This window comes from Leptinotarsa decemlineata, unplaced genomic scaffold (genome assembly GCF_025532065.1).
Source record: "Leptinotarsa decemlineata unplaced genomic scaffold, Ldec_3_MD MMD2_tig00000882_RagTag_RagTag, whole genome shotgun sequence".
Lineage (NCBI taxonomy): Eukaryota > Metazoa > Arthropoda > Insecta > Coleoptera > Chrysomelidae > Leptinotarsa > Leptinotarsa decemlineata.
The window spans coordinates 1,499,278-1,526,983 of NW_027412556.1; the positions used below are offsets into that span (position 1 = coordinate 1,499,278).

General features: G+C 34.3%; 1 protein-coding gene across 1 annotated transcript; it reads left to right on the forward strand.

Moving 5' to 3' along the window:
• Positions 1–27,028, forward strand: Wdr33 (WD repeat domain 33). Its single transcript, XM_074174759.1, has 11 exons — positions 1–360; positions 1,388–1,551; positions 4,218–4,487; positions 7,734–7,885; positions 19,963–20,060; positions 22,470–22,596; positions 22,652–22,885; positions 24,814–25,034; positions 25,094–25,291; positions 25,410–25,535; positions 25,591–27,028. The coding sequence occupies exons 1-11, from the start codon at positions 273–275 to the stop codon at positions 26,712–26,714; spliced, it is 2,802 nt and encodes a 933-aa protein (XP_074030860.1). The 5' UTR covers positions 1–272; the 3' UTR covers positions 26,715–27,028.
• Positions 27,029–27,706: the final 678 nt, after the last annotated feature.

Below are 27,706 nucleotides of genomic sequence, written 5' to 3' on the forward strand. Positions count from 1 at the left end.
ACAGTTGACAGTTATTTTTCCGCCATTTTGTGAGTTACGCGAGTGTCAAAGTGAACATATTTTTCATATTCTCTTAGTATAAATTGGATTTGGCTATGAGATATGAAATCGTTATTTAATAGTAAGCAAATATAATGATTGGGACTCTTTAAAATGTATAATGTGTGATTTTTTATATGCACAAGGACAAATGCCATCGTTATAGTTGTTACACTTGTATTGCTCGTTTTACGTTTTTTGTACGGTAAATTTGTTGTTTTCGGGTAATAACAATGGATTTCGCTCAACCGCCACCGAATATCTCGATGCCTCCTCCTAATATGAATATGGCCATTCCGTCGATGGGAGCTCAGCTCCAAGGTAAGAGCTATCATAATTTGTAAAACATTTTTGCAAAATAATTTCAACCCTGATGAATATTTGTCCTTTAATACAATTATATGTCATTTTTATTTTTTTGAAATACAATTAACTCCATCGTCTCAAAACGGATAAAGGGTGGTAATCAGGAAAAAATACATATTCCATTGATCTTTTGAAGTGATCTGAATCTTCTGCTTTACTTTAAATCATCAAAAATAATCTATCCTTAGTATGGTGAGAAGAGTTTTATGTTTATAATTTATGTTTACTTTGAAATATAGTATAGTGGAGTATGGATTTTTATGATCCCACTATCTCACTTATTGCGATGAGAAGTTACTGTATTTTCATTTGAATACTCTGGAGAGAAAAGCAGCGATCTAGTTTTTCTTAGTGCCAAATAGGTATGTAGGTAAGGACGTTGGCTTTGATTTGTGTTTTTTTTAACAACACAAATATTTGTTATTCAGCACACAGTTTTCAAAAAAAAAGTTTAATTAGGCTCTTGTCTTGATTTACGTATTTCTGTTTGCCGATTACGAGTCTGAAGTGAAAATTTGACACAACAGTTTACTTTCACTACCAGTTCACTACCGAATTCTTTCAATAGCTCGAAGTGATTGAAGAGTGTACTTGTTTCAAAAGAATGTGAGTTAAAACGTCAGCTAATTCACTACCGAATTCTTTCAATAGCTCAAGAAATTTCATCAGGCCCAGTAGCCTTTTTTTTTCATCTTTGCTTATACTGAGAGCATTTCAATTTCTGGGAATGGAATCGGAACAATGGAACCCTCTCCTGAAAATCAGAATTGTCATTTTTACGAATAGATTTCACAATATTTCATGAATGCCTTCCTAAAAAATATATTGAAAATATCAGCTGTGATTTTGGGATCAGAAATTTCATTTATGTCATCTTCAATTCTCATTTGAGGGGTTGTCATTGATTTTATTATTACTTTGAAATTGAAGGTTTTATTTGAAAATTTTGAAATTTTTAACAAAAATCTTTTTTTTGTTCAAGGGTACAACAACAGGCCACCTTTTCGTCCATTTATGAACTTACATAAACCGTTACCTGGTCCTTTGGGCAACATGACTTTAGAAGATTTCGATGGTAAGAGACTTCGGAAGTCAGTAATGAGGAAAACGGTGGATTACAATGCTGCTATAATAAAGGAATTAGAGGTGAGTCTGAAAAATAAAAGAATTTGTGTTTGTAAGAAGAGATTATTCAGTTTATGTTTGATTAAATGCTTAGGGCTCTCATTGAATAAATTTCACAATTTTCATGCTTTATGTTTCTGTTTGAATAGCCAGTTTTTATTTTCCTCTGAACACAAATATACAAGCAGGCATCAAATATTATGGGAAACGTAAGAATCACAAATTTCCACAATTTTAAATCGATATATAAAAATATTTTGACATTGGATACATCACGTTAAAAACATTCGGCACTGGATACATGATGAAGTCATTCAACATTAGAAGATTTAAGTACTTCAAACAATGTAAAGTATAATAAAATAATTGAAATTCTGATATGTTTTCATCAAAATACTCTTGTGTCGAGTAATAGCTATTTTGAACCAACATTTTATTAAAATCATCTTCATTTTCTTGTCCTTTCGACAGTCTTGAAAAGGATTAATAGATCCTGTCTTTGTACCGAGTGTTATGGTAGTGAATATCCATCCGTGCTGTGAGATAATCATTTTCATCAATATGCACAGCTGTCGGGCTGAGTCATGGCCGGTGAGAAGCCCCTAATAATAATAATAATATTTATTAGTCTCAAGAAACACACAGTTTTTAGACACGTCAATATAATTTCTAAAATAGGTTTGAGAGGGTAATATTTGTCAATATAGTTTTTAAAAAATGCTTGTAGATAAATTAGATTTACAAAAAAAAATACAAGTTAACAAGATAAAATTCCAAACTTATAAGACTTGACTAAAATGTAAAGCCATGAGCTTTTATAAATTATAAACACATAGCTAACGTATTATATATATTTAAAGTTGAGTAAAAGTTCGGGAGGTGACCACAAAAGTGTCTCTTTCCTCTTGGATAACTTCGAAAAATTGATCAACTTCATATAAAGGATGTTTGGTTAATATTTTCTTCAATAAGTTTTTGAATCTTCTAAATGGCAAGTTACGAAATTCTGCAGATAAGGCATTGTATAGCTTAATTCCTATATTATCTGTTCTTTTAAACCTATTAGCTGTAGGAACAAGGTTTGATTTATTTCTTGTATCATGCTGGTGTATATCCTTGTGAGCAACTTCATTCAACAAGTTTTGTTGAACAAGAAGCAGTTTTTCATAGACAATAACTGAATATAGGGTCATTATTTTAAGTTTTACAAATATTGGTCGACACATTTCATCATAATTGGCAGAGATTATGCTTCTTACTGCAGATTTTTGAATGACAAATATTCTATTAAGATTTACTTTTGATGCATTATTCCAATTGATTATACCATACCTAAGGACTGAATGAAAAAGAGAATGATATGTTGCAAGTGCCGCACTTTGATTTACTATTTTTTTGATTCTTCTGATAGCAAAAACCGTCTTACTAAGTTTACTACACATGTTATTTATGTGGTCTATCCATTTCAGGTTGGAATCTATTTGTACTCCCAAAAATTTGGTAGAATTTTTGTTATCTCGATTTAAGCAAATTGTTTCAAAAGTTAGAGTTTCTGTTTTTTGTTCATTGAGAATCAAGTCAGTATGGATCATATGAGGATCATCTATTTTATATATTTTTTTGCCCAAGGTTGCATCATCTGCATACAATTATAGTTTCTATGCCTGACGAGTTCATCACGTGAGGTAGGTCGTTGATATATATTAGAAACAGAAGTGGCCCCAATATTGACCCTTGTGGCACTCCTCTTAATATTTTTCTTTTTTCACTTTTGGTATTTCCTAGGTCAACAATTTGATATCTTTCGTTAAGGTATGACTTCATCATGTCCAGGCAGACACCTCTCACTCCGTAGAAATCTAATTTTGCCAATAAAATCGAGTGATTTACCGAGTCGAATGCTGAAGTAAGGTCTGTAAAAACGCCCACATATTTTTCTTGGTTATCAAAGGCGTCTTTTATACTATTTGTGAGAGAGTTTATTGCATCAGACGTCGATTTTCCTTTCCGAAATCCAAATTGATGAAGACTCAGAAGTCTGACTGTACAAGGTAATGTTAGATTTTGACCTAAGTGGCGCGAGATTGCAGTCTCAGCAGAATTTGCAAAATGATGAGCAAATAGTTCGGCTATAACAGGAGGGTCATCAACGATAATTGAATTATGATTGAGTGTAATATTTTCAGCACTAGATCTGTTTTTTTTTCCCAACTCGCTGTTTATTATGTTCCAGGTTTCTTTAGTTCTGTTATTGGCATTGTTAATTTTTGTGGAAAAGTAACTTATCTCATTCTGCTTAACGTTTTTTTTGTGTTCTTTTAGTCTAGTTTTGTATACAGCCATATTGCTAGGGTCGACTTGTTGACCTGCTACAATTAAATGGAACATGTCTCTAAGATATTGTCCTTCCTGGGCTACATCATTAGAAATCCAGTATATACATGCTTTTACTCATTTTCACATGCTTGAGTTCACTTCCAGTCTCACTTTTACATTTTTAGTCATTTCTTTAATTTTTGAATTGTATATGAATATTTATTATATTTGTTGTACTATTATAAAAGTGTACACCCTTCTATCATTGTGTACAATTTTTTTAAATGAATAAACAAGTTGAATGCTGAATATTTTCCACTCTTGCTTTATCGTATACAGTATAGATTTGATAAATTTTTAAAAAATTTCAGAATCGAGTATGGCAGAGAGACTTCAGGGACAGGAGGGCTCTTCAACCAGACGCCATGTATTATCCCGATCTTATGCCTCCCCCCAGTTATCCGGACAACCCAATCAATTGCGTTACCACACGATTCGTTAAGACTGCCACAAACAAGATGCGATGCCCTATATTTTGTATGGCTTGGACGCCAGAGGGTAGACGTCTTGTTACTGGCGCCAGTTCAGGCGAATTTACGCTGTGGAATGGGTTGACTTTCAATTTCGAAACCATCCTGCAGGTAAGCTTTTTATGTGGAATATTTTGTTCGCTACTGTTTTGTACCAAACAGGTGTCCAGAGGTGTAAACTTCATTTATCTATTTGAAAAAAAGACAGCAATGTGTTACTGAAAGGGATACTGATGGAAATCTAATGAAATCAGAAATGCTATATATTGTAAGAGGTGTACCCCAGGGGTTAGTGTTGGACCCACTACTATACATTCTTTACATTAACAATGTGCCTGAAGTTGTTGATGAATACATGGTTCAGTATGCCGATGACTGTTCTGTGGTTTTCAGTTCAACCGATCACAACTACCTACAGGCAAATATCTTTTTCAAGCCTAAGATTCTGGAGGAGTACTTTACATCACACAATCTCAAACTGAACAAAAACAAGATACAAATCATATATTTTACCGAAAACGGCACAAATGATACTTTTAGTGATGGTGTAACTATTTTAGAACCAGTGACCCAACTTTCCTTTCTTGGAATTATAATGGGGAATGTTCCTCAATTTGGGTTTTTACATCAAATGCAAGTTTGAACAAAATAAAGTTGAGTTTAATTCATGAGTTTTTCAAATTCACTTTGAAAAGGATTCAAATTGATGTTTCAAATTTTGGGTTTTAATTTTTAAAGGGATTTGTTTCTAATTCACATATCGGCAACAGCGCCTATATCAAGTTGAAATAATTTAAGCGTATCTAGATATTCTACTTTAAAAAAGGAAAATTATCTTTATAAATCAACAATTAAGGCAAAATATAAATTATAGTTCAATACCACCTCCACAAGCCACATAAACAACAGTTGTTTTGTTATTTATTTATATAGAGGAAGATAGGTTAGGTACACAAAATGTCATATGTCACAGAATGTCTTGGAACTTGGAACATAAGTGAACAGAACAACACGCCTCTGAAACATGTCATGCGCAACGAATCCACGATAATATTCTTGAAAATGTAAAACCAATAGAATGGTGGAAATCGCAAAAATACGTTTCCACTATTGAAAACAATTCTGTATATTCAATATTCACTCAGTTATAGAAAATAACACAATGGGGCTATTTGGAATGGATCCCGTTCATAGTTTTCATGCATTGCTCTGCTATTTTGAGACTTCCGAAAGCATAAAAAAAATCTGGATTCATGCACTGCGTGTTCTTTGAAACCAGTTTCAATGGCTCGCTTAGTCTAACCGATATATTTTTTGGTAAAGTCCTCACAGCTCATTTCATATATCCCCGACTTTTCATTTACGTCTAATTCCTTTATGGGGTACATGTGGACAGACATTATTCAAAAAAGTAAAAATATTTCATAACAAAGTCGTGAAAATATTATTCTGGCTCGACTACAGAACCTCAGCTGATACTTTATACAGTGAAACTCAGGTACTGCTTATTCAGGATGTTCTAGAAATCGAGCAAGTTAAATTTGCATACAAGGTTATACATAAACAAGTCTAATGTAATACCAACTTCACTTTCGTTAATCAGCCCCAAGAATACAATACTCATACCCATTATAATGTCTTTTTAGAACCTGTACGTACTAATATTGGCTTAAATAATCCCATTACACTATGCATGAAAACTTATAATTCTCTTCCCAAGGAAATAACAGATAGCCCTAGTTTCAGTATATTTAAGAATAAAATAAAGAGTTTTTATACTAGCATACTCAACGAAGGAACGGCTTAAATCTGTTCAATTCTCTGTATTAATTACTATTGAGTTTTTTTATTTTATTCACATTTGTATTATATTGTTCTTAGCTAGTTTTCCAAGACCAGCATGTTGGTGCTGCTTTGGATAACTTTTTTTTTTGGATAGTGCTGCTATCTCAATTACTATTTAAAATGTTTATTGTAACCATTATTGCATTATCTGAATGAAGTTCTTTTAAAAAAAATATCCCATTTTGAAGCCCTCAAAAATCTAGTGTAGCTCAACACACGCCTTTGGGAAAGACCATCAAATTATTATAACGCACTCATTGATCTGGATTGGTCAATAACTCACAATATGTTTATGAACATTATAATCAAACAAATTATTGATTTATCATCATATTGCTAACTGATTATAATTACTACTAAAATAAATTTTCCTATTTGTTAAATTAAAACTAATATTGTAAAAATCATAGTGTTAAGTTCACTTTTAGGTACTTTTATTTTCACTTTTACCTTTATTTTTCATGTTTATCGCTTGTGAATTAATATAAATTATTTCTTATATTATTTATATGTATATTTATCCATATAATTATACCAGTAGGTCTGTTTGGATACAAATAAATAAATGAAAACTCTCTGAAATGGGGAATGTTCCTCAATTTGGGTTATTACAGCAAATGCAAGTTTGAACAAAATAAAGTTGAGTTTGATTCATGAGTTTTTCAAATTCACTTTGAAAAGTATTCAAATGGATGTTTCAAATGTTGGGTTTCAATTTTTAAAGGGATTTGTTTCTAATTCACATATTAGCAACAGCGTCTAAATCAAGTTGAAATAATTTATACCTACCTAGATATTCTACTTTAAAAAAGGAAAATTATCTTTATAAATCAACAATTAAGGCAAAATATAAATTATAGTTCAATACCACCTCCACAAGCCACATAAACAACAGTTGTTTTGTTATTTATTTATATAGAGGAAGATAGGTTAGGTGCACAAAATGTCATATGTCACAGAATGTCTTGGAACATAAGTAAACAGAACAGCACCCCCTGAAATATGTCATCTTCGTTTGTCTCATACAGGTAACAGATTCATTGTCCTTTATTAGCTATAACCGATGTTGCCAAATGGTGAAATAGAAACGAATCCCTTTAAATGTTGAATGCATTATTTCATTCCTCTTTTTAAGTATTCAAATAATTTTTTTAAGAAAAATGTTGAAATGATAAGTTTGAAATGCGTTGTATTAGAGGTCTTTTATGAAAACTACTTCATCAGAGAGAAACATTCCCCATGATCATATCGGTACCTGACTCTAGATGTTTGAATGCTTTTGGAAGTCTGGCATAAGAACATTTACAAGGTTCCTACGATTTCCTTCAAATTTTATGCTTCATCTCTCCTGATTATTAAAGTTTAATTATTATGATTTATATCAAGTATAATTGAAGAAAGTCAAGAGAAGAATACCTCCTCTTCAACATAAATCATTTAATTTAAATCATTTAATTTAAGTCTTTTCAAACATGCAACAGATAACATATAAAGGAAAAATACCTATTTCAGGCACATGACAGTCCGGTACGAACGATGGTCTGGAGCCACAATGACAATTGGATGATAACGGGTGATCATGCGGGATACGTAAAATATTGGCAGTCTAACATGAACAACGTCAAGATGTTCCAAGCGCACAAAGAAGCACTTCGTGGCATAAGGTATCTACAACTTCTCTTCGTATTTTTCGAATTTGTACACATTACCTTTATATATGTCTCAATAAAAAGAATCCCTCCTCTCCTTACATTAGTGCAATTTCTGATTACAATGTTGAAATGAATAAAGATTGAAAACATTCCAATGGGATAAAATAAGATAAATTTCCTGTGATAGATTTGAACCTTCTGTGATAATGATTCGTGATGTAATTTTTTACGTGCAATAAATTAATTTTTCTCAATCAAAATCTAGAGTCGGTTCCAGGGATTTTTAAAAACTCTGTTTTCGGCCTTAGTTTATAAAGATTTTTGGAACTGCGTTTTTATTTTAGAACCTCTCATTCGGGTCTCGACAAATAAAAAAGTTATGCAAAGTTCCTTGTTTTATTTCATCTGTTCTAGAAAAATGGAATTGGTATTTTATATAAATTGAATTGAATACAATCGTCTCGAAACTTCATTTTGATATTCCGCAATAATTTTTACTAGTTCATCCTAATTTCAATCACTAAATCTTGTGTGCACTAATGACTCTGTTTTTGACAATATGCTCATTGATATTTACATATTCATCTATCAATTCATAATTTGCTAATCTTGAGGTGTGTCGATCATAATAATGCCTACGGTTGGTGAACATTAACCTAATTCATATTATTAGTCCGGTCAATTTAGACCTGAAAACCGTAATGAAACAATGACAATTGCGACAGAGCTAAATTTTGGTGAAGACCTTTATTTTACCATGAAAAATATAAATTTGAAAGTCCCAAACTGTTCCATGAGCGCTTCAAAAGTTATTATGGGTCAAAGGTCAAAATCTCAGGTTTTTTGGGTTTTTCTCGAAAACCGTACGTTTTATCAAAAAAATACCTCACAACAAAGTTGTAGATCTCAAAATTCTCTACAAAAATGCTCCTCATGATTTTTTCTGTATCACCGTTCCTGTACTAGGCGCGTTTTTTCTTAACGTGGTTTCCCCAGTAGGCCTATTCCACGAATCGTTATTACGTAATCCTTAGTTACAATACTTATTTAACTGCATGAAGATTATTCGGGTTGATAATGTTTATGGAGTGTTATTGTCAGTTTGATTTCTTTTGATAATTTAATCTGATTCATACTCGTCATAGTTAACTTCAACAATCATGTCTTCTGCGATTTCTTCGCCTTCTTCTTCCTCTTCTTGCCGGGTGTTCATAAATTGTTCAAATAATGATGTACCAGTTGTCTCTTCATCAGCATTACATGAACATCCTCTGTTGTACTCAACTCAACATTTGAACAAGAGTGACCTTGGCAATTGGTACACGCAGGTGAAAACCCTACTTTTCCACAGCCGCATTTGGCACTACAACCTTTCTTGCAATTTCAAAAAATTGTGTTAAGGAGTTTTCAGGAGCAGGGGAAGCAAAGTTTTAATTGGTTCAAGAGTATTATTTATTAATTTCCAACCCCAGTCTGCATCACTTGCATCGATTAAAGTTTGCATTCCACGATTAACCACAACAGTTTCACCTTCAGTCAAAAGCTTAGATCAAATAAAGCAAAATTGCGACATTAAAAAAAAAATTTATCATTAAAAACTCTTATAGTGGACGCTTGCAATAAATACGTATATTCATTCGAACAGAATGTTTAACACTAAAAGAAGCAGGCACATGAACGACGCCACAGGGACAATAGAATAGGTAGCCATATGTTATATTCAAAAGGCCATACGTGTAGAGGGGATTTTCGAAGGGACTGACGGTCCTTTGAATGTATATTTTCTGAATATAATATATAGTGTATACATGAAAGAGACACAAACAGGCATTTTTACTTGCTTAAGTACCTGAATGTGTATATACGTGGCTAATGTGTGCATATTACATAGAACGTGACTTTTACAATTGAGATATCTCAGGAACGGTGGTACAGAAAAAATTATAAGGACTATTCAACTTTGGTCTGAGGTATTTTTTTTGACAAAACTTACGGTTTTCGAGAAAAACTCAAAAAATCTGAAATTTTGACTTTTGACTCTGAATAATTTTTGAAGCGCTCATGGGACAGATTGGGACTTTCAAATTTTCATTTTTTATGGTAAAATAAAGGTCTTCACCAAAATTTAGCACCGTCGCAATTTTCGTTAATTCAATATTGTATATTGACTGGACTATTATACAGCGTGTCCAAGATAAGAAGGGCCGGTATAGAAAAATCAGAATCTGTGGGAGATACAAAGTCAAAGTCAAAATATGCTTTATTGTTTCAAGATTCAAGAAGCCTGGTTAAAATAATTAAAGAAAAAACAAACAAAATTACACATATTAGCTGGCGCTACTTAGTCAAATAACACTATACACTATATAATAATATACATTGCTAGTGTATGGAATAAAATTTTCAAGCAGATACTGAATATATGTATACAGGATGGGCCATCGAAAACTTGACATGGAGGTTTTGGGTACTAATCTTGCAAATCCTAAAAAATGCTCAGAAGGGGACAGTTTTTCCCCATTTATAGCGTCGTCACTTCAACCCCGGAGCAGAGGGGTGAACAACCCTTGGAATTTTAATAGGAAACTGGGGGCGAGTCGCACATCGTTTGATAGATCTTGGAATTCTCTAAACAACAGTGGACATTTTTTTTTAATTAGGTCGAACCATATCAAATTTAGAGTTGAAGTTACTTACTTTTTTCTCATGTCAGCATATGCTCAAAATGGGCACCTCCAGCTTCCATGCAATAATAGAGATTCTGCTGGAAACGTTCTCGAACATTGTGGAGTATTTCTGGAGTGATTTGGTGACATTCATTTGTGATTCGTTGCCGTAAATCTTCGAATGATGCAGGAGTACAGTAAATTCTGCTCTTCAAATGACCCCACAAAAAAGAAATCTAACGGCAAAAGGTCTGGTGATCGTCGTGGCCATTCGATAGTGCCCCGCCTCCCAATCCAGTGATCCGGAAAAGTCTGATCTAAATACTGCCGAACAGGCAGAGCATAGTGCGGAGGAGCCCCATCTTGTTGAAATATCAACAGGTCCTCCCGATAATTGTGGTCATTTTCAATAATATCAGTGAGAAGGGGACTAATAGTATCTTCCAGAAGCTCCAGATATATTTGTCCGGTTAAATTGCCTTCTAAAAACAATGGGCCAACAATAAGGTCACCAAAAATTCCAGCCCACACATTGAATTTTTGTGGGCGTTAAGTATGCACTTCATGAAAAATATGAGGATTTGAATCAGCCCAATAGCGACAATTATGGCGATTAACTGTGCCATTTAGAAAAAAAGAACATTCATCACTGAAGCAAATGTTGAAAAGTTGCGCGAAACTTTGCAATTAAATCGAAAACATACTGTCGCGACACATTCTTTCCATGTTGTTGATTGAACAGTTCAGCGTCTCTCGCAGCACAACGTCTATTTCCATAGTACAGTTCAATTCAACTCAACCCTCTCTGCAGTTATGTAAACCATTGTTCCTCTAGCAAGACTTGACAGCACTCACTACTAGTAATAATGTAGATATCACTTTTAACATAAAAATGAGAAATAGAAACGGAGAAGAACTAAAAAATTTACAAAAAAGTTGCGTAAGAAACCAATGAAAGAGTTCCAAATACATTCCAACTGAGCAGTGGCGTACAACAATTGGTTGCTATTAACAATATTGAAAAAGTTAATTATCGGAAAGAATTCTTTTAAATACGTCCAAATTTAAAAAATGTACACCATTGCTTAGATAATTCCAAGATCTTTTGAACGGCTCGCCCACTATTCCTTATTAAAATTCCAAGGGTTGTTCACCCCTCTGCTCCGGGGTTGAAGTGACGACGCTGTAAATTGGGAAAAAAACTGTCCCCCTTCCAATAAAAATCGACCTGTCTGAGCGTTTTTTCGGATTTGCAAGATTAGTAGCCAAAATCTCCATGTCAAGAATGTATAAAAAAAAGTTCTAATATTGATTACATAAAATGTATTGAGAGTCAGGCAGACACAAGTCGAATTGAAAAGTATATTTATAGTACTCTGATAAATTATAATAGGCTCTCTCACAAAGAAAATCCTTCAAAACTTCCCTGAAGTTCCTGTTATGGCATGTGAATATTTTCAACCCATTATAAATGGGTCTTCAATAAGGGAATATTTTGGAATGGTCAAAAAATTAATTTTTTTTTTGGCGAGTGGTGTTTGCGTTAATTGAAAACAGATTTTGATGTTTTACTATGAGACATATAGTTTCAATAATAAAAATTTATATTACACTCAGTGACGGCTCGTGCATTGGAGAACAGGGGAGGCTAAAGTCTTAAAGACTGTGTTTTTCGCTGGAGGCGCGAACATTTTTTGGGGTACCGCACCTATTTAAAGCAAAATACGTAATATTTGCATAAACGCAAACAAAAATTGTGTATCGCCGAAAATTATACGTATGAAACTGACCATTAAAAAAAGCAAAAACAAGGGAAAAGGTTTGTCTTTGAGGTATCTAGTATAAATGAACTCTTATCAGTCAATAAATAATGATACTTTTCTCTTGTAATATAACAGTTTTGTTAAAAATTGCTACAAATATTTTATAAGCACAAGTACTTAATTATGCTTATCTTTGACATCTAAAAAGGATTCAAAGTTTTGATGTACAGGTAATATCGGTAGTTTTATCGATTTCCCATGCAAAAAAAGAAACACTCAATCTCCTTGCTTATATTTTCCTTAATAATATATGCCACACTGTCTATAAGCTCATTTTGGATGGTTTTTGAGGTGCCAAAAAAAATGCTACCGTTTAAAAAAGTGACAAATTGGGAATCTTATTTGCCCCTTAACATTAAAAGTTCCCTGTAATTGCTGCGATTAATCGAATCTTCGGTTTCATCGTGTCCGCGAAAAGCTAATTTTGGGGAACCCAAATAAATCATAATATCGATAAGTCTTTTTAAATTCGACCGATTTTCCCTAACCTGATTATTAAAAAAAAAATGGCCGCTTTTTGAGCTGTATCTAAAGCTGTTACTATATTTTGTTTGCTAAACAATTTCAGGACGAAAATATATGCTCCTTAAATTTGAAATGTCTTTCTGTAGAACGAGGTGAATTTTTTAAATTGGAGTATCCTATTTTAGTCTACGTTTGGTATTCGGTTTGTACGGAAAATAAAACACAGGGCCAACAAAAAAGTTTTTCTCGTTTAATGGAGCCGGTTAAACAATCGCATTTATCGTACCAACTAATATTAAATCCTCGATTTTGTCGATTATCTGACGCTTTAATTGAAATCAAATTTTGTTGAGGCCTTCCCAGTGTTTTAATAATGTAAAATTTGTTATCATAAGATAAAGACTTAAAATTATTTGTCAGCAGCCAATCGTCTATATCGTCAGATTTTTTAATTTCGTCCATCTTATCCATAATAAATGGAAAAAAAACTTACCGAGAAGTGAAAACCTGAAAACACCTTGAAATTGAAAGAAAACACTTTGAAAACACATTAAAAATATTACTAACAGCACTGCTATAATGCAATACTGCCTGTTTTATACACAATTTTCAAGAAACACTAAAACGATTTACCGAAATATTTTTCAGTTTCGGTACGTCACGGCATCCCGTCCGAATAATTAAATAAAAAACAAACGCAGCCGTACACTAACGGAGACCAACTGGAGGCTAGCCTCCTCTAACGCTATAATTTCTGCAACTGAAATTACAAATCGGGACGTATATCGCTGGTTGGATCGGCCTCGCGAAGCTTGTGTTTTTAAAACAGTTGGAGGCTTGGCTCCTTTGCAACGTATGGCATTTATTATTTCGGGTTGATGGTTCATTCGTTATTCGTTCATGGGCGGTGCGTTTGAGGTTTGTTGATGCAGGATACATTGTGGTACGTACTGCGGAGTGAGCGATAGTGTTTTTTTGGGCATATTATGTATTCATATTAAAAATTAACGGTAAAGTAATGATACCCAAGCATTTTTAGAAAAAATATTTGTCAATATCTTTTAATTTATTGCGATGAATAGCCTCAAATTTTATGGGGAGGCTAAGCCTCCTCTGACGAGCCGCCGCTGATTACAGTGAGGATTTTCTTTTACTTGAACAGTGGTCTGCAAGAATCTCGTGGCTTTGCTTAGGGAAAAGGTACCCATTTTCAAGCTTATTCAAATGACTTTAAAATTTAAAAAATCCCAGTGAAATTGTCGCCAAAAATGCTAACTCATAAGGGTCAATTCTTTTTTTCTGGTCCATTTAAATGATGATGGTTTTATGGAGAGGAAACATGCAATTAAAAATCTATGAACGATTCCTTGTACAGCTTGAAAAGTGGCAATGAAAAAGTTATTTTGATTCTTTCAGATATCTTCGGAACTAATAGGGATTTTCTGAATTTTAAAACGTTATTTAGATGAGCTCTAAAATTGGCAACATTTTCCCAATTTAGCAGACATTATATTTCTCACGGATTCTGACTTTCTCATACTGGCCCTCTTCATCTTGGACACACTGTATACAATCAAGTTGTCCAGCTCTCAAAACACAAACATTTTATTTCAGTCAAATGGAATTTTGAACTGAAAATTTTTGCCAAAGTATAATATTGAAAGTTGAACCCGTACACCATCCTTTCCTAAAATTTATTTTTGAATTCAGTTATTCTAACCAAACTGGTTAGAGTAAAAACTGAACATTATTTTGTGACTTTCCTAATCCTAATTTGTTTTGAAAACTTGGTGAACTACAAAATACAGATGTTGGATTTAAAGATTATTTATTTGTGTCGGTATTAATAAAATGGCGTCGCTTCAAATCCAATATGGCGGACTACTAAAGATGGTGGACTTTTTTTTAGTAATCCCCATGATGTGGATATCAAATAACTGGATTTAAGGGGGGGAAAATCAAGATTGCGGAAATCAAAATGGTTACCATACCAATTTTAAAGAGTTATAACATGGCAAAGGTTAGTGTGGTGCACGAACGATAGATCAAGTAACAATTGCGCCTCAAACTGAAAAGAACAGACCAAGGAATATATATGCTTTTATTCTCATTCTTAAAAAAAAAAGAATTGAATCAAATCAGACCAATCAGTTTCTTACATTACACAATTTAAATGATCAAAAAGCTTGTTGCAAAATATATCTGTGTATATGAAGAAGAATACAATATGTAACATGATTGACGTGGGTCAGAAAAAACTCGTGTTTTTTTCTTCATAAATTTGGTAAATCTCGCTACAAGATTTTTTAAATCATATAAATAATGTAATGTAATTTATTGATGGGTATGAATTAATTCAAAGTTTATTTTTTCCTTTTTAGAGCATGGTAACGAAACTATTTTTAAAAATGTTTTTTTACTGTTAATTTATTGTAAATCACCTATCACTAGGCAGCTGAACCAAAAAATATTTATAGAGTCAAAATACAGATTTATTGTATCTCCTGGTCCTTAATGATTTGTTTTTGCTGTCCATTCAGTAATGAAATAATGGGATATTCAATACCTGAAACTGGTGAAACCTTCAAAATGCACGCTTACATGCAGTTACTGCATTACTATAGAGAATAATGACGACCAGAAATGTTTTGAGTGTTTGTTTAAAATCTTAGAGGATTGTCTCACCATCGGTCTTCGACATAAGAAAAATATATTTCAAACCAAAATTTCTATCTAATTTTCCTGTAAACAATTTGTTGAAATATAATCTATTGTTGGGAAAGAAAGTTTTTGGCTTTCTACTACTCCATCTTGATACAAAAAAATGTGGGAATATTCCAAAGAAAGGAAGGAATAAATCGATTTCAAGAGGGGTAACTATACAACTATACATAGATGTGTAGATCATGCAAAGAAGAAGACAATTACTTCTTTTAAAATTGATTGCTTCCTTCCTTTCTTTGGAAGATACCCACATTTTTTTAACACGCTTTTATTAGCTTCACCTGTTTCTTTAAAATCGTGTTTTTTAGTTTTTTAAACTATATTTATTTTTAATTTTTTAGTTCCGTATGCTATAAAAGTGTGTTTTTTTAGTCTTTTTGAACTATATTTATTTTTGTATCAAGATGGAGTAGGTAGTAGAAAGCCAAAAACTTTCTTTCCCAAAAATTGATCATTTCTAAAAATATAACCCTTTCAATTTAAATAATCTATTGTCATTGATAAAGTGTAAAAAATGATGAAATAAACATGAAAAGTAATTTGAAAAACGAGGTAATTTTTCCTGAATAAAGCTTAAAAGATGGTGACAGAAAGTCAATTTCTTTTTATGAATTTAACAGATATAGAGAGGGTGTTCAACTTTTGAACTGAAGTACTTCTACAATAAATAGACAAAACCTATACTTGTGATATTGTTAGCATATATCCACTTTTTAGAGGTATATAGGAAAGCGGACCTCAGCCTGTTTACACGACGAGAATATTATGTTTGAACTTTTTTCCTTCAAATTTGATCATCTTTTTTAGGAAAACATTTGAGAATTATTTCAATGGCAGTATGAATTTTGCAATAAATAATTATCACCTTGTGCCAAAACCAAATCGTCTATACAAAGTACCACTGTCGAACTTTTTTTTATTCCAGGGACAGCATATTAGTGAATATAAAAACATTGATTGGTAATGTATTGAAAAAACACATTTCATTGTGAGACTAGCGGTCCGCCCCGGCTCTGCACGGGTGCAATGCTGATACTAAATATATATAAAACGCGTGCGTATCAATGTCCCTGCAACTCAAATCTGTAATATCTTCAATAATATCCATTTAAATTACATGCTGTAAAGGGCCATATTGATCTATATTAAATGCACAATGTATTTAAGGTACTCAATTGGATAATAATTAATGCTGTATTGTCTAAAATGGCTTTGTAAATGAGCCATTATTTCTCTAAGAAATGGACATATAGCATTACGGACTTTTTTGTAGACCTTTTAAAGGTGTACAATACTGTAGTACATTTTTTGATCTATCTCAAAGAGTTCAGCCAGGTTTTGCAATGTAAGCGCAAAACATTTATTTACGACATCACATTAGAAGCCTCTAAAATTATCAGTGTTTCTCTACTATATTATGCACGTTATATACATATAAACTTTCCTCTTGAATTACTCTATCAACCATAAAAAGCTGCATCAAAATCCTTTCTGTAGTTTTAAAGATCTAAGCTTATGTAGGGACAGACAACGGCAAGCCACTTTGTTTTATACTATGTAGTGATTTCCACTCGAAAGCTTACAAATCCTCGACAAGTGTTTCGCTATATAATAGCGTATTGCTGTTTTATAGGAATTTTGGGAGAAGGTCGCTTAAAACAACTTTACTTGTATCCTACCGACTGCGCCATGTTTTATTGCAATTTTGGGAGAGCGTCAATTAAAACAACTTTACTTGTTCAAGTCTAGATAGCAACTGTTTATTTTTACAGGTCACTAACAATTGTGACGTCCGAAGATGATATTGTATCGCGAAACAATGCTTCTAATTACTTTGTTTTGTAAGGTTTTCAAAGGTTTGATTATAGATTTACTTGCAAATGTGAATGAATGAGACTAAAATATATATATTTTTTTAAATTTAATAGCTATAAAGTTTCTAATCTTGTAAAAAATTCCAATGAGAAGAGATATTTTCTTTCGAATTTTGTCAACATGTATGAACCCGATTTTTTTTGCTTTTGTATATTCAATAGAATCATCATCAAACATAACTGAATTATTTAAAATATTAATTAGTCTCAGAGAAATATTTATACAATTTCATCCAAATCATTCTTCATATCATTTATTTTTTTTTGGTAACTGTTTGAGAAATATATGATAGTAGTGTCATCAGCAAATAATATGATTATACCATTCGATTTCAAATTGGCTAAAGAATTGATACAAATGTGAAAATCAAAAGATAAATAGATTAGTACTTCGCTTGCGTTTACGCAGCTATTTTTATCAAGTACTTTCTTGGTTTTTTCTCATTTTGTCTTCAATCGAGGACCGCCTGCCCGGTACTGACGATGCCCAATAGGCTGAAACAGCTGTATACCGGTGGCTCTCAAATTGAAATCAATATGGGAATGATCAAAAAGTACTAATCTCTATATATATATATATATATATATATATATATATATATGAATGACATGCCCAAGGTTGCTCCTTTCCTCTCATGCAGACCTACGACTTTGTAGGTACGTGTGACAGATACCCAACGGAAAAACAACAACCCACCCAGCTAATGCCGCGCAGAGTTATGAACTCTTTCTGCAGTTGATTCAGTGGAAGGTCCACTGCGCCACCTGCAGACGAAGCCAGGAATTAATTCCACAAACACATACTCCGGGGTGGGAGTCGGAATAAAGATTAATATTTTGGAGAGGTGCATATGACATGCTCCAGGTTCAGGTGAAAACACCTTACACCTTGCCAAGCCGAAGACGTTGCATAGGCGCCTGATGGTTTTACTTCAGCTTTCTGCGCGGCATTAAAAAATCAATCAAATGTTTTATTGAATTTCTTTATTAAACGTCGCTGCTATCTTCTATATCAAAATGGTGTTTTTATCCACAAACTTTTATTGTAATTTCGCGACGAATCTTGTTTAGTTTGGATGACATTGCATGATCAGCTAAATGATGCCATTCTACATCCAATATGGCGGACTGTCCAAGATGGTCTAGTTTTTTAAGCACTCCTTTGATAAGAATGTCGTATGAAAGGGCTTGCAGACAAGAATATGGAAAATAAAATGATGGCTTACTTGTTTTCTGTGCACCCCATGATATGGGTATCAGAAGAAAATACGAAATATAAAATGGCGGACTAGCAAAGATGGTGGACTGTATTTTATATATCCCTTTGATTGGATATCAAATGAAGGGTGTCAAGTGGAAAAAAATCAAAATGTCGAAAACTAAGATGACTGCCATACCTGTTTTTAGAGAGTTTGGTGGTGGTCTAAAAAATGTTAATTGCTACACTACCATGCAACAATGACGCATTAAATGACATGAACAAAATAAGGGTTATGTCCAGCGATAAATAAAAACAAGAAAATGAGTTTTAATTCAAAGCCATTATTTTATTACACTGAACAATTTATGTGATTCAAAAGCTTAATTATAACGTGAGTGATTGGTTTTTATAACATAGATATAGATAAATGCCACTATTAGATTTTATACCATAGTAATGAATTGTTGGGTTTCGATTGATTTGAAACTTATTTTTGTCTTTTCATTACATGTGTATAAAGGCTTGTACTTGAAAATGTTTTTTTTAACATTATTGAATTAGGATTGAATGGAAGAGGGAGTTCTAATTGAGCCATTCTTGACAAGGTCATAAATTGAGTTATGCCTTTTGTTATATGGGTTGTCTGAGGCATTTTATTTATTCTCATCTGTCAAGAAAAACAATTATTATTGATTCAATTACCTTTTCATATATCCGTCTCCCTTCAATTTTTTCAAAGATACTTCGAAAAATTGCTCACAAATCTTACATATGTTGGATGATTTGATCGAGTGTTTACCAAATTTCATTCGGCAATAAATCCATGTCCAGTAAATTTCTACTGCTTTATTTTGTAACGGGTTTCAAAGTCGATTTTGTGGCAGTGCCCCTCATAAAAATATAATATTGGAGTTTTGAATAACTAAAATAGTAATAATTAAAGTTTAGATAGGTATTTGAAAGCGAAAAATCTCCACTTATATGAAATTCCAATGACTGGGGATATTATCTTTCGTTTCCTTTCTCTTCCTCAGCTTCCTTTCTTTTCCTCCACGACAAAGTTTGGCCGATGTATGAACCTAAAGATTTTGAATTTCTGCATATTTGATACTATATTATTATTGCTAGCATACTGAAAAACAAGACTGGTATTAACGCCACATGGGCTATAGGTTTATATTCACTTTTATTCGCCTCCGAATTTCAAAATGATTCCGCTTCTGAGTGGGCAAGAGCAAATATTTTAGAAGAAGAACTGAAGTGAAAATGGTATTGTTAAAATAGTTAAAAACAACTAGTATGGAAACTTTTTTTATTTTGTGAATATGTTGTTTAGCTTCAGCCCTTCGGACAACAAATTCGTTACGTGTTCGGATGACGGCACCCTGCGCATTTGGGACTTTTTTCGGTATCAAGAAGAGCAAGTACTCAGAGGTAAGTGGTTCAGTTTTTATTAAACAAGTGGATTTTGTATGATAGATTTAGTGATTTGCAGGTTCTCTCAATATTAAAACAGCTAAAGAGTTGGTTAGAGGAAGACTTATCTCTTAGTATCTGTAGAGTAGGGAGGGTGAGCGTAAGCCCACAGCACTTAGGCTACATGTGACCCATTGTACATCCTCCCGAGGAGTTGTCCTCCTAGGTCATCGTCCATCATGTCCTTTCCAGGAAGGTGGACAGGTCTCTGGGAGACATCTCCTTTATATCGGCAGGTCTAGGCCAAGACTCGCCGAACACACACTCTCTTATTGACGATAACTCCGGGCACTCGCATAGGACATGCCTGGCAGTCTCATCTTCCTGTTCACCTATCCTGTATAGAGGCGTGTCCACTAGTCCCAAATTATGGAGGTGTTTCCTTAGTTGACAGTGACCAGTCAGAAATCCTACTGTTAAGCGTAGATTTTTCCTGGTCATCGCCAGATATTTCTTCGGCGCCAGCTTCTCAGGGTCGCCCAGGGTGATCCTGGCAAGATTGATTCCATGATTCCATCTCTTTAGGGATTGAGCATGGGTGTAACATTTGGCTAGTTCCGCAATTGTCGAAGTCATCAGGCCGTAAGTGCCACTGGGTCCTAAAATTCTTAGTCCAGCCGCTTCCTTGGCTAAAGAGCCGGCAATGCGATTACCTTTACTCCTGCCGTGCTCTTTAACCCACCTCAGGATAATGTTATTATCTACCGAGGCTTTGGCTAAATCTTGGTGACAGTCTAGTACTAGCCCTGAGGCTATAAGTTGTCTGTTCTAGGCTAATATGGCCTTGTCTGCTGTCAGTGCAGATTGTTATGTTTTTGCCAGAAATTCATTTCCTGGTTAGAGGAAGACTTAGTATAACAGTCAAATATCTAGAATTAATTAAGTGAAACATAAATGGTCATTGATCTAGAAGTGGAGAGACATTTCACTTAGTATAACAGTCAAAAATGTGACTGAGTGAAATGTACATTTTTGACTTGGTATAACAGTCAAAAATGTGACTGAGTGAAATGTCTCTCCACTTCGAGATCAATGGCCATTTTATGTTTTACTTAATTAATTCTAGATCCTTATCTTGGAACATATTGGAAAATTTGTGAAACATTTAATAAAAATCAAGACTGGCAAATAAGCATATACAAATACTTTTTGAAAACTACATGGGATTGTGACAGGTCTGTAATTTTCAGGAGAATTGACGTTATTCTCATTGACAAAAAAATGAATCACATGATATCTTTGATATTTTTGCTAGTACAAGAGATACATTTCAATGTTATAGTTTAAAAATACCACTTTCTATTAGGATGTTCAAGATAAATGAAGTAAGAAATGGCATTCAATGCCACTTCTTACTACATTTCCTTATCACGCGGTTTATAAATACTAGGCAAAGTTAATATTATCAAGACTTTGAGTAGATCTCTACAGCTAGTGCAAGATATAATTTGATTAGGTACCTCTCTAACCTAAAGTCAGTTTCTTCTTGCTAAATATAAGCATATAGAAATTGTGGCTAAATTCCTTGGTGATTATGAATGTCATAGTGACGTGCAATAATGTACATTTTATGGTATTGGCCGATATTTGATGAATATCCATCACTTTAATGAGATTCTCACTGGACAGCTTACAAAACTGAAACACGTGTTTCACTATATAACTTTATAAGGCGTGTTTATACATATACGCCTGAGGAAGCTGTTGTATAGCAAAACACGTGTTGCGGTTTTGTAAACAGTTCTGTGAAAATGTCACAATGAAATGTTACTTCAGTACATTTTACGAGTAAATTGTTGAACTTAATTTTAAGTTGATGCTTATTATTCATTGCACATTGTTTAATATTTTAACAAACACGATACACAAGTCTCAAAATTCGTCTAACTCCACCTTTTCTGTATAATTCATATACTGCGTGTAATCGTTACATCTATTTATGATTCGTCAACAGTTTTCCAATGTAATCAGTAATTAGAAACTCCAATGAGGCGACTCTGGTCAATGGCATAAAATTTATCTTGTTGGACATCTTTAAACGATATGATGACATCATTTTTATCATCATTATTATTTAACCCCCATATCCGATTTCAATCCAAATGATATTTACTCACTTCATCCTGAACACCTTCCTCGCCGATCAGTTCGAATGACCTTGAAATTTTGCAAATTGAAGCGCCACAAGAAAAAGCACGAGATTTTGTCCCAGGACCTGCATAGTACCCTTACTAATTTTGTTTGAATTTTTACTTTACTCTGATGCAAACAAAAACTAATGGCAAAGAAAAATATCACATGATAGAGACTTCACTCTATATCTTCATGAACTGAATTTAACCGTCCTACAAATGAATCTCATTTCAGGTCATGGAGCTGACGTAAAATGTGTTCACTGGCACCCTCAGAAAGCCCTCATCATATCTGGTAGCAAAGACAACCAGCAACCTATAAAATTGTGGGATCCCAAATCGGGACAATCATTGGCGACGCTGTAAGTGGTGGTCAATAAGACAGCACACATATATTTGATACCGATACTTTTTTAGGCACGCTCATAAATCGACTGTGATGGATTTAAAGTGGAATGATAACGGCAATTGGCTAATCACAGCTTCTAGAGATCATTTGCTGAAATTGTTCGACGTCAGAAATCTTAGCCAAGAGGTCCAAACATTTAGGGGTCACAAAAAGGAAGCTTCGAGTGTAGCGTGGCACCCTATTCATGAAGGACTTTTCAGCAGTGGCGGTTCCGATGGGGCCATTATGTTTTGGCACGTGGGGTAAGAAATTGTACTGCAAATGACACCAACTTACTTGTTGAGATAGTCAAAACTCACTTAATTTTTTTGATTCCAAAATGTTTACACTCCAAGAACTTATTTGCTAATAAAATATGTTGTAGAAGCTGTCACAGTTAACATTCAGCAAACAAATGTTTACCGAATGTTAATAAACAATAATACATTTTTGCACAAGAAAAATCAAATATATAATGCTTCTTGAGATTTCAAGCAATTCAATAAATCTTTTCACATCTGTATTCATGTTTTCTGGCACCTACTGTCATGGCAATTCTGGGTTTGATAATGATAATAATAATAATCATAACGGCTTGCCGCACTAAGGCAGAAATCTTAGCCGAACAGATGCAGAAGGCTATCTTTCTTGGCTCACTGCGCTTGTTCAGGGCACATGATTCTTGTACCCAGTGATCACTTATGCCACGTTGTGGAGGGTGGTCGTTGGTTGATAATGCTGGTGTGCCCTCCGAATGTATCAGGGCTTTGGGGGATAGGGCTTGACCAGCCCTATCCCCCAAAGCCCTATCCCCCCAAAAAAATAATAATAATAATGGCGTTCATTGATGGTTCCATGCAATTACAAGCAATCAAATGGCAGGATTCAACATCTATATCTATGTATATCTTTTCTCTTATGAAACTCTATTTGAGAATTTCTTTTTCCAGTACTTGATGTATAAATAAATCCACCTAAATAAACATATAAGCTACTGATGACCCTTATATGATGTTTATTATAAAGTTCCAGTATGTGGTAGTATAAAGTGGATTATATGTATTTTTCATGGCTTTGTTTTGAAATTTCTTTAGCGGCATAAGTAATACCGTTCCCATATTATTGTTAGGTACTGCAAATGTCTATATATTAGAGAGAAGTATACCTACCTGTGGTACTGTTTAGGTACTGCTTAAGTACCGTTAAGCTCTGTCATTTTAGCATCCCATTTGGTTGCAAAATCACTTCCCTAACACACTCGACATGCAAGGAACTTAATTTTTTTGGCATTACTCTAAACTCCTTTTTGTTTCTAACTTCCATCAATGTATAAACTAATATTCAATCCCTAATGAGGGACTTGATAGTTTGAAATGTCGACAAAAAAACTAAATTATTCGTTTAAGAACATTTTCCATCACTTTCCGGAAATAAAATTGATTTATTTCAAATGTGTTGGTAAACATCTGAATTTCAATGTAGGTGCACTTTATTTACTTTCATTAGTTCGGACTTCTATTGTATAATATTATATAAAATGATTTGAAATCCCTTCTACTTTCTTTTCTTTTCCTTTTTATTTTTATCACGCCTTTATTAGCTTCACCTGTATATATTCTTTCAAACAAGCACTTTATTTACGTTATTCAGATGTTCTTTGTTTTCCACCTACCAACAATATTTCAGGAAACACATTCAGAGAGTTTTAGCACTATAGTCAGTCAGAGAAGCCAACCCGAGGACTTGTTTCACATTAGTTGGACTCCATCAGTACATATCTGTCAGCGTATAAGATAAAATTCATTAAATTGAGAAGTCATTCATAAAAACGTTTTGATATGTCAAAATGCAATCCTTTAAAGTTTGATTTTAATCTTGGGTAGTGAAGCTGGCATGTTTATGAAGTATTATGAAATTGAAATACATTTTGAGTAAAACTGTCGAAAAAATTCAATGCTTCATTTGCTTTACTTGTCACAATTTTGCTGTTTCACCATTTGAGCACCAATGATGCTTTTACTTTTCCAGTCCTACGTTCTTATTTTCCGTTTGAACATAGGAATCAAGAAAGAAGAATTTGTTATTGCACTCAGTTTTATTGCTGTACTTACTGTTTTTGTCACCATAAGCATCACCTCTCTCCTTATTTGACTCGTTCTTTCTCTGATTTCTCTTTCGTTTGATTTTTCAGTGCTGATAAAGAAGTAGGAGCAATAGAACAAGCGCATGACAGTATAGTTTGGACTCTTTCGTGGCATCCGCTCGGACATATTCTTTGCTCCGGATCTAACGATCACACTAGTAAATTCTGGACAAGGAACAGGCCCGGAGACCAAATGAGGGATAAATACAATTTGAACACACTTCCATCGGGAATCGCAGGACTGGAAGATTTAGAAATGGGTAATAACGGTAAGTTGAATTTTTGTTTTGTAATATATTCCTGATTATGATTGACACCATCTTTTTAGATGAACCGACTTCGATAATTCCTGGAATGGGTCCTGAGGATAAAGTTGATATTACCTCCATTATAACCGATGAAAATCAAGCAATTCCAGGGTTGGACTTGGACGGTATCGGTAATGAAGAAAAACCAAAGCCTAAGAAAGTGCCTTTCAGCAAACCCATTCCACGTAATTTCCAAGCTCAATGGAACGAGACAAATGGTAAGACAGATTATCTTTGGCTTCAAATTTTATTGACAATCACTACCCATGAACTATTGAGTGAAATTTTCATCAACTTTCACTTGGACCATTCTTACACTTATGAAAATTGTTTCAGATGATCCTGCAGGAGCTCTTAGTGAAGTCATTACACAAATTGTAGAAAATACTCCTGGAGTAGTTCCTTTGCAGCAAATTGCCCCTAATGCTATAATAATATACGGGAAACTGATTCCAGTAGAACGTAAGTGCTTTCATGTTCGTCCCATTACATAGGCATTATTTATAATTTTTTGCAGCCGGATCAAAACTGGAACAGGCAATTGCCGACGGACCGGACGCCCTCCAGAAATTCATAGCTTCAGGCCAAATCGAAGAGCTTCACGACGTGATGCCGTTGAACGACGAGGAAGACTATCTGAACGACGACTATGACGATGACAACGATAAAAGCAACATTCCAAGCAAAGACCTCAAAAACTCGAAAACGGATTTCGATATGCGGCATTCTGATCAAGACATGAGGCAGTTCAGCGGAAGGGATAGCGACATGCGCAACATGGGCGACGTTGACTTTAGAAAAGCTCCTATGGATATCGACTTCCGAAATAAACCACGCAGAGACTTCGATATGCGGAACTCTCTGCGTAATAAACCCCTAGACGAAGATTTCCGTTACAACAAGAGGGACGACAAAGAATTTAGGAATAATCAGTACGACGAAGAAGAAGATTATAATGAAGACTTTTATGAAGATGGAAACTGGCCCCGCAACGGGAAGTTCAACAATTTCCGTCGAGGTCGGGGTAACCTTTCGGCAGGCAGAGGTAAAATACCTTTCAACCAGGACTTCAGAGGAAATAGTTTCAAACCGAACAGTGGCAAACCGGACGACAGGAAATGGGGCAACCAAAAAGAAGATAGTTGGGATCAACAAAGCGACAGCAAATGGAAAGACAACAGCGAGGACAACTGGAACGATAAAATGGATGGTAACTGGAACGACGACGGAAACTGGAACGACCAAAACGAAGGCAACTGGAACGATCCAAGCGAAGACAGCTGGAACGACCTTGGAGATGACGGTTGGAATGACCGTAATGAAGATGAGTGGACAGAAATGCCTCCTTCTTCCTCCAATGACTTCCGAGGCAGAGGAAGCAACCACAGGGGGCAGAGAGGGGGCGGTCCGAGAGGGAGCAGAGGCAACCAGCGCGGTAGAGGGGGAATCGCACCGGGAAGCGGAAGGGTTCAAAAGATAGGAAGAGGCGGCGGTGGTAACAGAGGCTCAAGGGGAGGTCCTGGCATTAGGGGTCCGAGGGGCGGTGGCCCTGGTAAAAGAGGCGGCAGTTGGGGTCAGAGGGGAAATCGCGGGCTAGGCCGCGGTAGGGGAGATCAGGGAGGGCGAGGACGGTTTTCGTGAGTGCATTGATGTAGTGCATGTTCCAATAATTTGGACACTTGGAATGAACTCTGTTTTTTTTTTGTTGGAAAAACATTCGTACTTGTTTCAGTTACTCACGTATTGAGGTAACGACTATGCTACCCATTTCGTTATAATAGCAGACTGAGTGATATCAGCTGTGAGAAATACTGGAACTTTATTATTGATTGATTTTGTATAATTGTATGATTAGTAGCTAACAGTTAGCTGGTATAATTTTTGACTTGCTATTTCGATATGATTAAATTTTTGTTTTTTGTATATAAGAGGTAAATAAAGTAGTTGATGAATAACTAATTTTTTCCTTATCTTAGTGTTTCAAAGAAAGTTCAAACAAGCATACCTTTTGAACAACACACAGTCAGTCGAGCTTAGTAATTAGAAACTAACAGAAATCCCTAATTGAGAAGAAAAGCACGCTGCAGTTCATCGAACTGAAAAATCAAGCAATAACAACCTCAAATAACGCTAATCAAAAAAAAATAGAATATTCTGGATAGATCATGATAGATAGATCATCTGTGATTTAGCTATATTTTTCAGATTGCAGAGTTTATAAACCTACAAAAACAGTAAGAATCACTCTGAAGAATGAACCATAATGAAGCTGTTTACAAATTTTCTATCCATGAGTTCTAAACTGCTACTTCTATATGAACACTGAATTATACAGAAGATACTTTTCTCTACTCAGTTTGTATTTCAAACATTCGTTGTGGAATAAATTCAGATATCATTCACACGAGTTCTACTTTGAATGAATGGTAACAAATTGCACTTACATGGAACACTGTCATCCTCACTGGTATACATTGATGTTTCGCCGTAAGACACTTGCCCTAGGGCATTTAAACAAATATATATTTAAAACTCATTAATTCAGTTCATTAATAATAATAATACCAGTTTATTTCAATCAATAAGGTTGTACACAATGATACAAATGGGTTTAATGTACACTATGACAAAAT

Excerpts from the sequence above, each read along its gene's own strand:
- Wdr33 (XM_074174759.1), top strand. The coding sequence starts at position 273 with ATGGATTTCGCTCAACCGCCACCGAATATCTCGATGCCTCCTCCTAAT. Across the intron at positions 4,488-7,733 it reads ATTTCGAAACCATCCTGCAG|GCACATGACAGTCCGGTACG; the intron begins GTAAGCTTTTTA and ends TACCTATTTCAG. Across the intron at positions 22,886-24,813 it reads ATTATGTTTTGGCACGTGGG|TGCTGATAAAGAAGTAGGAG; the intron begins GTAAGAAATTGT and ends TTGATTTTTCAG.